The 15,253-nt window shown below is 40.3% G+C and overlaps 1 protein-coding gene across 1 annotated transcript; it reads left to right on the top strand.

Annotated features, from left to right (window-relative positions):
- Window positions 1-1,832: 1,832 nt before the first annotated feature.
- LOC119650015 (E3 ubiquitin-protein ligase XIAP-like) lies at window positions 1,833-13,803 on the top strand. The gene is made up of 2 exons (XM_038052484.1): window positions 1,833-2,095; window positions 11,859-13,803. The coding sequence occupies exon 2, from the start codon at window positions 12,225-12,227 to the stop codon at window positions 13,614-13,616; it is 1,392 nt and encodes a 463-aa protein (XP_037908412.1). The 5' UTR covers window positions 1,833-2,095; window positions 11,859-12,224; the 3' UTR covers window positions 13,617-13,803.
- The last annotated feature ends 1,450 nt before the right edge of the window (window positions 13,804-15,253 follow it).

Raw genomic sequence — 15,253 nt, forward strand, 5'->3', positions numbered from 1 at the left:
GTTATCCTCTATGCTGGTGCAAAACTCGGAAGTCCTAGGATGAATTTAAGGGGGGTTTTACAGTGAATTTCTAAAAGTTAGTAATATACTATCAGTAAGTTTATTTGAGTAGATATCGGAATGAGACATATTTTGAGGCCTAGATTTCATCTAAGGGCACCACTCTGATTTTTTTCGGATTTTTAGGTTGAGTAGTTTCCGAAAATGAGTTCTGTCTCACTTTAAGTGCGTACATTCTGACTCTTTACTCGCACACTTTGTAATTCTAGCCAAAACTAATATCAGTTTCAGCGAAATTTTTCATATGATACCCTACACGACTATAACCGGTGAAACAATTTTTTGAATCCCCCCTTTGGGTGTATGAGGAGCCCCCCTTAAGCTATACCTAAATTTATGCCACTCACTGTATGCGTGGGATTTCATAGTTCCCATCTGTCCACCAAATTTCGTTCGGATCGATTTAGCCGTTTTGGAGAAAAGTGCGTGTGACAGACATACATTGAATCGATTTTAATAAGGCTTTGTTTTACACAAAACCTTAAAAATGAAGGTGGTTCAGCAGAGTGTTCGAATTAACATCGGATCCCCGGATGCTTATGACTATGACGATTTTTGAACGCATTCATGACAACCAAATTCGCGGCATCGTTCAAATAACCATGAATCAAGCCGAGTTTGCAAAGAACTGCGGAGTTACTGAGGCAATGCTTGCTGCGCGGTTACTCATGGGGGGACATCATGGAAAGCAACGCCCCCATCACATTGAATTTCTGGATCTAGAGAAGGCGTTTGATCGTGTGCCACATGAACTCATCTGGTATGCTCTGGGACAAAACTTAGTACCAGAAGAACTCATGCGCTGAGTTAAATAGCTTTACCACGATCCGAAAAGTGGCAAATATATCAAAACCGCTTCGTGTCTCTATCAAAGCTCATCAAGGAAGCGCCCTCCCACCATTATGCTGACTGGTGTTATGATTAATATGCAGCCTAGTGATTCTTAGTCGATGCATGGGATGTATGGGAAGCTTTAAACTTCACATAAAATTTCGTTTGAATTGATGCAGCTATTTTGGAGAAAAATGCGTACGACGGACTGATAGACGGACAGGCTGGAAAGTGATTTTAGTAAGGTTTTGTTTCACACGAAACCTTAGCAACTCGCGATTTTGCTTTTCAATGCTTCCATCGTAGCACGATGAGCTAAAATGTGCCCGGAGTAAAATAAATATGAATATTACACTACTGCGACATAAGTAGACACAAGTGTAAACCGCTCATATATTTATTCCAGGAGGGACATAACAATACATAGAGTGGTGCATAAGCCGTCAGAGACATGTGATCATGGTATAGCCGAAGGGACCCAGCTACTCAATGAGCCGGGTATTTTCGGGTTTTCTGCACAAAATTGATACGAAAGAGATCGATAGGAGAGACGAGATAGATAGTAGCTGAGGGTCCCTGACGAAAGTTAATAGTCTTAGTGCGATATAATTTGTCAAACCGGTTCCAGTTTCCTGGAAACATTGGAGGGGTATTCACCTATCCATCCAAAAAATAATCTGAAAAGTTCTGTTCTATGGCAGGAACTGGTAATTGGACAATTGATTAAAAATAAAATTAACAGCGGGAACACATGTTTTGTTTCTCTTTGTATATAAACGGAAATCATAAATCTACGATAGTACGATTATCACTAATAGAAATTTGTGTTTATCAATTGATAAAATGATTGTAAACATTTCTTCAAGTAGCTTCAAAAGCTTCATAGTCAGCTTATCTTATCCTACTTTCACCATTCTCAGAAACCTACGGCTAATTTGACTTTGCTGTTATACTTTATGGATTGATAAAGTTTATTTTGTTTCGAGAGAGCAAAAGTGGTTATTTCCCCCAAACAGTTTGTGATAAGAACAATTATACGCATATGAAAAGTTCATAGATATTTTCTGAGTAATATGACTGGTCTAGTATTAACGATAAAAGAGAGTGACTAATAAACTCGTATTGCATAGTGTACAGTGGTGATTTATATTTGATAATAATTAATGCGTAAAAGCAATTCACACAAGAATCTATTCGTTCGTATGTATGTATATACAATATATATTTCAATATGTACAATAATATTCAAAATCTGTATACTTGAACTACGAAATCTTGGCAGCTAAGTTAGCTATACAACCTTACTTAAACAAAGATTTTGATAATGTACATACATAGGTACATACTTACAGCTTATTTGATACAGTGCTTTCTGAAAAATTTCTGTTGCAATAGTTCAAAAACTATTTAAAATATCAAAAAAGTGTTAATACCACTTTCAAGAGGGGAGATTGTTCTTTAATAGGGAAATTTTCATTTTTCAAAACAAAAACGAAAAAAACGTGAAAACCAAAAAAAGTACAATATTTTAGGTCTCAGCTTATTTGAGAAAGTTTAGAATTGTTGTTAAATAAAACATGCGCCCTATTAATTATCATTTAGTTTGATATCTTTTCGCTTTAATAACAGCCTGCAGCCTATTTGACATTGAATGAACGAGCTTTTGTGTAAAACCAGGAGTCGTTTTTTGGCGTTTTGCAACAAGGCTTTCTTGAGGTCTTCGTTATTCGAAATCTTAAACTACCTTATTTTGTTTTCCAAAATTGCCGATTAATTCTCGATGATGTTTATATTAGGAGACTGTACCGGTGATAACATTACTTGCGGGCGGTTCCAAATCAGCCAAGTTTGCACAATTCAGGACTTGTGCTTTGGATCATTATCTTGGTAGAAACGGAAATTTTCTCCTAGATTCTGTTTTTTGGCACTTCACAGTATATTTTTTTAGTAATCGAGGTTGTTGTTGTTCCCCCAATAAACACTAGCCTGCCAACTCCGGCTGTGGACATTCAGGCCCAAACGGTAATATGAGCTTCACATGCTTTATAGTTGTTTTGAGGTTCACTTTGTTCAGTTTGGTATTCGTTTGTCATAGAACACTCCATAGGAGCCGAAAATGTTAAACTTTGACTCGTCCGCCAAAATTATGGTATTGTAAGACGTAGAATCCTTATTTATGTGCTCTCTGGCAAACGAAAATCAGCTTTTCGTATTTGTCGCTGAAATGCAAGGCTCCTTTCGAGCTACTCGGCCGTTTAAATCATGGTAGTAAAGGTCAGACTGTTTCATAATTGCACAGCTTTCCCGGTTCATCACAAACCTCACTAGCCAATTTAACAGCAGATTGGCTTGGCTTGGGGTTTACTTGGTTTTACGAGTAATTCAACGCTCAACGCTCGCTAAAAAATTTATCTGCCCCTGTTTTCTAACAGATTTTTGTGTACAAAACACTGGTGCTCAGAGGTGGCGGTGAGGAAGATGGGGCGGCAACCCTATCGGCCAAACCAAAACCAAGTGGTCGAGGAGAACCTCCATAGTGGTGGCACCGGGAGACGCTGTAATTACTTTGGTTTGCCGGCCGTGATTCAGTAGTCGAATGCTCCAAAGACCTAATTAGGGCGATCAGACCCGAGTCTGCACGGGGACTCATCTGAAGTGGCAAATTGGTCACGAAACCTTACCAGGGGTATACTGGTACCATGGGAACCGGGAAAGCCCCTGGACTCACATACTTCGGGTCAACTTCTGTTGTATGTGAGGACAGCTCGGTTATTTGCGGTTGGCCCCCCTAGTGGGAGTTTCATGGTGGTTGTGGTTGTGCTCAAGCGAGAAGAGACCTTCGGGCCTCGACGTGGTGTTGCGTACCAACACGGGTGCCGTACTCAATAGTTCGGTAGAGATTTAGGTAATTCTTGCATCCACCAGTATGAATGCTAAGCCATGCACTTGGTATAGACTGGTACCGTTGTGACTTGTCTCAGCGGGGCTCTGATTGTGGTCACAAAATCAATCCGTGTCTGAAGAGGACCGTAGGATTAAGTCTCAGGACAGGTGCCTACGTAAAACACTATGGGCTTCACTGTACAAAACACTCAATTATGTGCTATACTATAGAGATAGTATAGGGGGTTATCCCCCCCCCCCCCTTTTTTGTGACGACCTGGATAAAGATACAAATATGAATTTTTCACCATAGACTTATTGATATCTTGAGCGAGCATAGTTATATTTACAGTCCGATCGAATAGTTCGTTATTGAAATATACAGCAATTTATACACCCATCTCCAAAAAAAAAAATGTGTTTTTCTGCTGCCACGCTAGAGGGCGCTGCGATCATCTTAAAGAAAAAAAGTAAACGGAATTTTAACGTGCAGACTTAACTACAGTCCGCAAATTAGGGTTATTAAAGAAATATTAAAAGCTAATTTTTGGCGCCGTGTTAAACTATTTTTTGTGAATTTTGGCGTTTTTTAAGGCTTCTTTAATGAATAAAAAAAACGACTAATGAATCGCAATTATCCTAGTTTGCGGACCGTAGAAATATATTCTGAATAAGTCGTGAAAATTTCAAAGAATTTCGCTAAATAGATTTTGGACTATGGTGGCAGCCGATTTTCAATATACTGTTTCGAGAAAAACGCATTTAAAAAATCGAATGTGATTTTTTGCCATAAAATCTTAACTGGTCATTAATCTGCTATATCTAGTCCATAGACTTTAGGTTTCTTCAAGAAACACATGTGCAACCTTGGCTTCAATTCTTGCCCTTTTAGCGGGCTCATTCGAACGTGATTCGGACTGATAAATACGCACTTCATTACGGCGATCGTCATAAATCTGGCACATGCGTTGTTACGTGTTTAACACTATATTTTCCGAACGACTCCGAATATCAAAAAATCACTTTACCCATACACGGGATGACCCCCTTAAGTTGACAATTTCAGCACTTTTGTGGACACTCTGTCCTTTCTTAAATCGGTGAATTACAGTTCCCGCTACTCCATTGTTGTACATACGATGATCCATTTTAGACAAGAGTTAACAATAGAAAGTGTGATGTTATAATACGACAAAAAACTCATAAAACAAAAACAAGCCCAGAAACCGGAAGTTCGGCGCTTCAGGTATGAAAGGTTTTGTTTGCTTCTTCTGTGAGTATATTTGAGTGCAGAACTATCCAATTTGCACGTAGCCCGTTATGTATATGCATTTAGCATGTCAGACTACTCACTTTAGTGTGATATTGATATTTAGTTGCAGTAAATTTACATGGTAAAGGCAATTTTGAATACTGTAACTTTGTTAGTAATAGTACGATTTTGATCAAACTTGTGGATAACATGCCTCATATTATATTCTATATTATTACTCTAGGACTCTACGATGAACTTAAGGGGGTTTTTACTCAATTTCCCCAAAAATATGGTAATATACTATTATTAACTTAATTTGAGCAGATATCGATATGGAGAGTATTTTGAGGTCTGGACACCATATAGAAGCAGCTTCATGATTTTTTTCAGATTTTTTGGTTGGGTAGTTTCTGAGAATGGGTTCCCTGCCTTCCTAACAAATATCAAAACTAAGGCCGGCTTTGGAAAGTACTAATCGAGACCTTTTGATACCAAACATGGCTATATTTGGTGAAAAAAAATTGTACACCCCGTTTTTGCATGTATGGGGAGCCCCCCCCCCCTTAATCTCAACGTAGAAAGATATCACTCGATGCATGTCTGGAGGTTCACAGTTTCCACCTTCTCACCAAATTTCGTGTCAATCGGTATAGCCGTTTCTGAGAAAAGTTTGTGTGACAGACATACAGACAGACGGACCAAAAATAGGTGGCCCCTAGGCCGAGTCGTCGACTCTGTTGCGACTCTTTTGCCGTAATTTTCTTCCCTAATGTTGTTTGGTGAAACACCAACTAACCGATGTAGTTGATGGGAGTGTCGTTTGGTGAAACACCAACCGACCAATTAATAAATGTTGACCCTTTGGTGAAACACTAATGGGGAAAGGGTTCTTGATTTGGTGATACACCAACTCAGGTAAGAAGAAAAAGGTGGCTTGTTTCTTTACACTCGAAAATATAATGGAACTTATGGTAGCAGCAAAGGGGATATAGACCGAAGTCGAAAAGGTGATTGCAGTCATCGGAAAGAAGCTTAGGCAGGAAGAAGACATCCGAAGAACGCGAGAGAAACACGAATATTAACATGAGCACAGAATAAATTCTGATCCAGTCCCGCGGCGCAATACCAAATGGGAGTCCTCCGGGGAGAGTGGAAGGAGAAGGAAGTGGTTTCCGTGGGTAAGAGTCCCAAATAACCGTGTGGTAGGAGCGTGCGGTAGCTTGAGAAGCTTTCCACCTTCCATCGGCAAAAAAAAGACAGACAGACAGTTTTCTGACACTGAAAAAGACTATTAAATAAGCTGTGAGCTGGAATTCGGCAATCTACCTAGAACATCAGTTTTGTATGTATGTCTTAAAAAACAATTTTTGGGATTCCCCTTATTCAAAGCTCGTTTATTGAATATGCACCTACACATCTACATTTAAAATTTAAAAAAAAAACACAAAGTGAAATAAGCTGGGAGCCACTGTATGTGTTGTTAATGTATGGTGTGCGGAGAAAAAATTACAAGAAAGTATGCTGAGATTTAGAGAAAGGCGTTCTGGATGTCCCGGACGCGCTCCAGGACCTTCAAAAAAAAACCAGTTAAGCTAACTGGTCGTAAGTCCTTTGCGGACTCTTGGCCGCGTCTGTCCAATATTGGTATGAAAACCACGCGAACACGGAGAGATACAGCTCCGCAAAATCGCAACAAACTACGGCAGAGCTCTCTCATGCTACTTCTGTATAATAGCTGGCATTTGCCATGTGGCTTCGGAGGTTTATATGCGGAGAAGCTATTCATTGCCCACCCGATCTTATCTTCGTTTATTACCGATTTGATAGTTTCACACGACTGGAGCGAATACCTTCCAAGAAAGGTTCTGATTCGTAGTCCTCCACGCTGGCGGGTAAGTGCGTTTGAATCAAGAGCTCCAGGGTTTCACCAGAAGGTTCCGTCCGGAAAACTTCCAACTTTTTAAGAAAAGATATGCTGTTCTTTGATCAAAACTTTACTGAACGTCGCAGATTCGCTGGTGCTTCCGATGTCCTCACAATCGTTCAGCCCGCGAACCTCTTCAGGCAGTGCTTGTATGGTTGAAGATATCCCTGGTCAGTTTCCTGGACCTGGAAATAACTTTATTCTACCACGGTGACAATGCCTTCTAGCTGTATTTAGCAGAGTACAAGACTTTAAAGGCAGTTTCGAATGCTTTCTCCACAGCCCCGATCTTTGACTTCAGTTCGTCTGTCGTGTCAATCATACCAATTTGCAAAAAGTGGACGACCATAATGATAATGGCAGGAGGTTTCTGGATTTCTGCAGCTTCCAGAATATCGGTGATTATTGGGTAGCCACAAAAAATGCTTTTGGTATATCGCATCACTCCATATTTACATAGCATGCTGGTCTCAAACCCGGGCAAAGGCGGAGAGTTTTGAAACTACGTACGAAAATAAAATGCTGATATCAGGGAAAGAGGTGAATAAAGTCTAGTAGGAGTTATTCCACTATGCTAAATCCCACCTGATTTCTCTTAATGACAAGTCCGCGACAAGCAAATGCATTGAATGTCGTTTATGACAAAAATTATCGTACTAAATTCGAAGCCTCGGAAAAACGCTAGGGCGTTCACGCCAGTCAATGTGGCAAGAGCAAGGGTCATCAGCACGTAAGTAAATTAGTCCGAGTAAAATAAACATGTGTTTGCACGCTAAATATTTGGACCGCATTGATGGTGTCAAAAGCTTCGAACGCGGTAAAACGGGCTATATACTTTTCTCTTCTCAACCATGAGGAATGTACAAGAATGGCGGAACCAAGTTGAAAGCACAAACCACAAGCGGCCTATGCAACCCTCGGGGTCATCAAGCCAGGTAAGCAATTCATCAACCAAGATACTTGGTTTTGGAATGGCGATGTCCAAATGAAGGTCCGTGAAAAGAAATGCTTATACCATAAGTTTCTCCGCTGCAAATTTGAACGATTTGAATATCTCGTGTCAATGCTAACGGCTAATATGCACTATGAAGTTGCATCACGCAATAGCGGCACTTGGAAGTAGCTTTAAATATCACAATATCGTCCGCCTTAACGTCCTTTATAGTTACCTTGCGGTAACAGAGACGAATATGTTGTGCTTGACAAGTAGCGCAATACGCTATGATCGCATCCAAATTGAGAATATTCGCATTTGATATGGCCGATACAGATAATATGCAAAAAAGTGTCTTATTATCCAGGAATGTGACAAGGATCCCAAGTGCATACTGTACGATGACGCGTAGGGCCAGGACGGCAGACATATTTCTGAAACGTAATTCTCCTGGGTTCAACAATGCGACGCGAACATGAGATTGATTCAAATCAACCTAAATCACTATATGGTTGCACAAAACTTGTTCTTGCAGATCACCAAAGTATTGGAGAGTTAAGTGGCTATAATAAGCGAACTCTGTAGAAACTCTAGCAATAATATATGGGTAGCCGGTCCTTCAGGTGGGGCAGCTTCGTGAGCATGCGGCGATGAAGCCATACAGGATTGTGTGAGGTAGCCCAGAAGCAGATTAGCATGGGCAAAAATAGATGGCATATACATACGTCTTTGGTTATTATGCTCCTCCAAAGACACGCTGGACAGATTGGTCTTAGATGTAAAAGGACGGAGACAAAAAGTCATTGTTGGATACTTCAATGCATGGCCTACAGAGTTGGGAGTTTTCCTGACAAATGCAAGAAGGCGTTGTCTCTTGGCGGGCTTTGCGCAGTTAGACATCATATTGGTCAGGTTAATACTTACCGGAAAAGAGGGTCCACTTCAGTGGTGACCTGATTTTTGTCAGTCCTTCATTAGCTCGTTATATGTCCTAAAACATCAGTGAACACCACATCCACAGTGACCACCAGGTAATCGTCTTTGACCTGAAGAACAAACCAAGTGTTTGGGGACCTAGCCATCAAAAATGAGGAACAAATGTTTATACATGTGCGATTGACACTATATCGGGTATATACCGTTGAGTGTATCACGATGGCATGTGATTCATCGATGCCGAGACGTTACACTTTCCCCAATAAACACAATAAACTGTCTGACCTGGGGTGGGTGTATGATCGGACCAGTCTAGCAGCCCAGAGAGCAATGGATAGGATAGATCAAGAGGTAAATTAACGTATTTACAAGAAAGTTCGACAAAACCTCAAGGTAGTTATACTGTGAAACAAAAGGCCTGCTTCAAACAACTTTGGACAGAGGCGGATATAAACCCATGGAGAAATGCCTAGAGAGTTCTAATGCGGAGATTCACAGGTCAGGCAAATTAAATGTTTCCTCAATAACGATGAAAGAAGACTGGAGATTTGGAGTAGGTTGGCGGACAACCCAGAACTGTCCTGCAGCTGGCTTTTAAGTGCACCCAGTAAAGTTCCCTCAGCCGCTCCCCTCGTGGCCAGCTCCTCTTCTGCCTCATCGCTTTCTAACCCAATGTTCCCTGGAATTCAGAGCATCCAGACGTTATTGAGCGAGCTGATCGTGTTCAATCTCTTAAGGCATTCCCAATTTAGAATTTACCTGGCAGGACTTAAGTGCCTTAATAGCCGCTTGACTGTCGGGTAGAATAGCAATGTTCTGTCTCTGTAGTTCTTTGGAGGTCGAAGGATCTGTTTATCCGCCTGAAATATGCTGTTATACTTACCCATTGGTTCAAAGTGCGTTTTCCTTGCGTTATCTATTTAGCACCAAAAATACTAAATTTAGTAGCTCATAAAGTTCATCAGTATATCAATACTTTTCTCCATTGTTTAGTACTTTTTTGGTTAAATAGGTACTTATTACTACTTTCCAATAAAAATCCAAACGGAGTTAATATTTGGCAATATCATGCTTTGTTGAATGACAAAATATCGAAATGACAAAGTGTTGAACCTGTCGTCACTTCGTAAATTAGGTCAACCTTTCCGAAAAATAAAGTAGTGGTTTACCACACCGCAAAAGGTATAAAATAGCACCCTAACCTGGACATAAAGTGGGTTGACCCACCCGGAAGCTGACACATAAAAGTCTATTCAAAATTGCTACGACGAAAAGGTTGATTTCTAGCAGCTACGCAGTATATTGTGGGTAGCGAGGCTTCATAGTCACCCGATCAGAAGAAAAGATAATGTAAGAAGCTAAGAAGGAAATTCCCCTCAATGTGGTTCAATACCTTTCCAATTCTATACATTATTATCTTACAGTTGCAATAGCATTAAAATTGAAGTCCGAATTTGGTTGGTGTTCAATTAAAATGCCTTCATTTTTCATGCTGTGGCAATACTTTTATTGCATTCGTTTTTGCTCACTTCCTTTGCCTTCTTTGTGTGATGTGTATTAAGTAGGAACAAATGTTTTGTTCTTTGCATTGTATGGTTTCTGAAATGTTTAAATGCGTGCTTTTCAACCGCCTCTCTCTTTGAACACTTCACCAATAAAATTGTCAAATTACATGATTAACATGGGCATGATACAAAATGAAACAGTAGTAGAGACGAAAATCCTGTCTTTTTGCCTGAACCTAAATACAATTTAGTACCTTTCTATCAATATCATATCATTATCATATTCCGGACATTTTGAAAATTGCCTTCCTTACCTGAACCTGCATTTGCAGATGGAGAGTAGTCAATCCCAAAAGGATCTCTAAGGGTACCCTTGGGCGAAGTTTCCCCACAGATACACACGGAAATAAGTCTTTGAAGTTTGTGTAACTCCCTGCCGTTGTGCTGAATTCGTCTGCCCAGATTACTACCCCATAGGTAATCATTGGCTTAACTATTGCAGTTTATATCTAGCTCAGCATTTTAGAGGTGCATTCCCATTTTTTCCCTGCTATGCACCTGCAAGTCATTAGAGCCCTTCTGGCCTTTCGACATATGTTTTCAACATGTGTCTTCCAGAGTAGTTTTTGGTCTAGTGTTATTTGCAAATATTTTGACCTCTTTTACTCGTTTCATGGATGGATGGTGTCAAATAGGGTATCCTCATATTTGCGCTACAGATTAAACCAATATCATCATCATTTTAGCTAGCCTAAGAATGCTTCATAGTAGTTGATTTAATGGCGACCTTGTGGATAACTTGAGTATTGTTTATGGTAATGGAATTTGTACCTTTCGGTACTTATATTTGCCTACTCTCTAACATTCTGCCCATCCAGAGAGTCAGGGTGTTTCGCGCTCCCTTGCGGAGTAGTGCATCTCGTGTTTCTATCTGCGTTGCTTTTTCAAATGCTCCTTCGGTGTCCAAACACGCACACACTACACCCGTCAACTGATACAGGACAGTTTCGGTTGACCGTCCCGACATGGATGTAGGGGATTGTTCATTAGAACGTTAGTTCTTATATTGTTGTCTATGACCTTCTCCACCGTGTTAAGTACGAACGATGTCAGGCAGATTGGTCTGACAGATTTTGAGTGAAAAGGATCCTTTTTACCTGCTTTCGGAATAAAAGCACTCTTGCCTGTATCCATGCCCTTGGTGAGCTGTCCTTACTTATGCGCATGAAAAATACCATCTACTCTAGACGATTTCAGTGGTTTAAAGATTCCCACTGTCCATCTTACTATAGCTTGAGATCACACCTCTTTCCCAATTCACCATTTTTCCCTTTCTGTCCGTTGTGTGGGTGTTAGTTAGGATGCTTTTGCCTTTCACGGAGGGGAGGACCCCGAGAATGAGTTCTGAGAAGCAGATGTACGCTGCCCTCCTCATTATCGGTAAATGAACCCCTTCACTCTCCCCCTCCAATTTCCGAGATTGCAGTAAGTAGAGACTTTTTTTTCTATATTTTATTATTGTCTTTTCAGATAAAACTGTATTCATGACGAGAACTGTGAATCGGTCTTTAGAACAGAGTCATCATGGAAACCAAATGGCAACAATAGTATTTGATTGTGAATAACGTCCACGCACATGCACATAGAATATCTTTCCATTAGGGGAATTTCATCACATTCTTCGACACTCGCTATCAGTTTGAGAGGGTTTATTTTACCAGCGCAGTAACGTACTGACTAATAGTAGATAAAGCATCGACAATCTCACATAAAGTAGCAATTATCGTTTGTGAAGGATGCTTTTCTACATTCCGAATAGAATAGTAAAGTTGGTCGGTCATTAAGACTCTAAAAGTTTTGTTGAAACATTGTAGTGATAACTTCAATCGCGAAATTATGGCAATTAGCTCAAAAGGTGTATTCCATGCTCTTGAAACTTTCAAAAATGCCCCAAAACACATAAAATGTAATTCGGAACGCTTTGTAGCAGCAGGATTTCAATATAGTGGAAACAACAATGAAGTGCATTGTGAAACTTGTGAGACAACAGTGAACGTCTCCGACGGCAACATCGACCCATGGGATTCTCATCAGAGCGCATCACCAAATTGTGTTTACTTGAAACTAATAGCAAACTATACACCTAAGCAATCTCCACCGTCGGAAGATGAAAAGAAATCTAACCTTACTGCGTCCCTTTCATCTATTGCCAAGTCCTACGATAATGCACCTCTGGCATTGAAGGCGGTAGCGCCAGGACTCACCTTATCAGGTTTCTACTACACCGGACAGGGAGATCAAATAAAATGTTGTAGTTGTGAAGAGACCTATGAAAGTTTTCCTCAAGATGTGGATCCTTGGGAGTGGCACTTAAAATCAAAACCAGATTGTGAATACGTTCAGCTAGTACAAAAATATGCATTATTTGACTACCCAGGTGGACAAAACTTGTTCGCAAAGGTTGCATCTTATGAGAAATCTCCCGAGGTTTTGAAGAAGAAGTGCGGACAATACGCAATGGCAGGGTTTTTCTACACAGGCTATTCCGATCATGTGCATTGCCGTAGTTGTAATTCAAAACTATCTCAAATAGCAGAAGACACTGACCCTTGGAGAGAACACATTAAACTTAAGCCAGATTGTAAGTACATGCAAGTTGTCCAAAAATACGGGATAATGGAAGCAATGTGCCAACAGGATTTGTCAGCAAACCTTGAATCATATGAGAAGGCGCCCATAGTGCTGAAGAAAACAGCTTGGAGGTACGCCATGTCTGGTTTCGTATACACCGGGTTCAGTGACCAAGTATTTTGTCGCTGTTGTGGCACAACTCTCTCTGAATGGACGGAACTTGACGATCCCTGGCAAAAACATATAACAAATGCTCCAGATTGTAAATATGTTGAGATTCTAGAAAAGCATAAATTGATGGATTTAACTGATCAAGATTTATTCACAAAGATAACATCCTTTGAGTCGGCACCTAGGAATTTGTGGAGGATAAGAGCTGAACTCGCCATGGCTGGCTTTTCCTACACAGGAAAAGGTGATAATGTGAAGTGTTACAGTTGTTGGCTCAATCGATCTAATTGGACAGATGAAATGAACCCTTGGGAAAAACATCTTGAAAACTCTCCGAATTGCAAATATGTTAAGCTGCTGCAAAAGCATAGTTCCCTGTTAGAAAATGTTCAAAACTATGAGGATGCAGATAACTGGGAAGGGAAGAAAGAAGTGGAAGACGAGAAAGAGGATGAACAAGAGGACGACGAAGACTTATGTATGTAAATGAAACCGTGGAAGTGGAAATAGTCTAGCTAATCTAAGTGTGCTTTCGAACTGTGAAATAATTTTTAACAATTTCTAAAAATGATTTGAGAAGACTCTTCATAATAGATTTTTAATTTAATTGATTTTGATGAAGTTTGTAACGTTTGGATCCAAACAAGGCCCTTCTTTAAATAAAAGAAATACAGTAAAATCTCTCTTAGTCAAATTTTAATTTAATAATAATAATAGTCGTTGGTGCAACAATCCAACTTGGATCGGGGCCTAGAAGTGTATTAGAGCACTTCATTCAAGATCGTAACGGTACACTACAGGATTATAGTACCCTGTAGGAGGCTATGTGGCCAGCATTGCGCACGCCCGAGATTATCACCCTGATTTGGCTCAGGTACTCATTCACAGCTGAGTCGATTGGAATCCGACATCCAGCCACGATAACGAATTCCTCTGTCACCAGGGTGATTTGAACCGCGTTCTTCCGCTATGACCGCCCAGCGGATTCAAGTTTACCAGGAAAAATTGCCTGAGCTATAGAGATTTCGACTTAAGAAACTAAAATTCATAGTATTCGTGTAATAACTTCATGTCCATAAATTATACGTACGAATATATGTACATACATATATTTAATGGAAAAGAGTCATACATCAAGTCGGAAAACCAGAAGCTGGACGCTTCAGGTATGAAAGGTTTTGTGTATTTCTTTTATAACCGCGTTTGAGTACCTAGCAGCACTTTCGTGTGATATCAACATTCAAAGTTTTGAATTTTCAAAGCAGTGACAACTTTGATCTATTGTGACTTTGTTACTAATAGTGAGATTGCTACCAAACTTGGTATGATTATGCTCTATAAATGGATGAACTTAAGCCAACTACTAAAAATTATCGTAATATACTATTATTAACTTTATTTGAATAGATATCGGTATGGAGGGTATTTCGGAGCCTAGGCATCACATAGTGGCAGCTTTATGATTTTTTTTCGGACTTTCTGTTTGGATAGTTTCTGAGAATGGGTCCGTTGAAGAAATGATCAATCTCGCCCCCGCACTCTCAAACTTTCAAACAAATGTCGAAACAAAGACCGGTGAAGTACTAACCGATACCTTTCGTTTGATACCCCACATGACTATATTTGATGGAAAAAAATTACACACCCTTTTTGCATGTATGGAGACAAGTGAAAGGTCTCGAATAGGGTCTTTCGATGCCAGTGTTAGTATTAACATTCCTTGAAAGGTGGGGAGTGTGGGGGTCGAAAGTGATGATTTTTTAACGGGTCCATTCTCAGTCCAGTCCAGTCCAGTCGTAGTCGCCTGGCTAGTGCTTTGATGGTAATCCACTCAGCAAGCTCGGCATGCTGGGCGGGTAACCCCTAAAGTCCACCCCAGCATTCTTTCGCTTCCGGCACCGAAAACTGTAAGGTCTGAACCCTTTGTTGGGATTCGTTGAGTGATCTGAAAAAACTCCGCTGGTTCCTCGCGTAAGATGAATTCTGGACACGTCTGGAGTGACTTTCGCCATACCGTCGTAACCGACTGCATATGATAGAAAGTTTCTGTTTTATTGTGTCCAGAATTTCAACTAGGGTTGTCTCACTGGTGATGGCATAGTTCCTGTAAACCCTCTGCACTT

Source organism: Hermetia illucens, chromosome 2, assembly GCF_905115235.1.
Source record: "Hermetia illucens chromosome 2, iHerIll2.2.curated.20191125, whole genome shotgun sequence".
Classification (NCBI taxonomy): domain Eukaryota; kingdom Metazoa; phylum Arthropoda; class Insecta; order Diptera; family Stratiomyidae; genus Hermetia; species Hermetia illucens.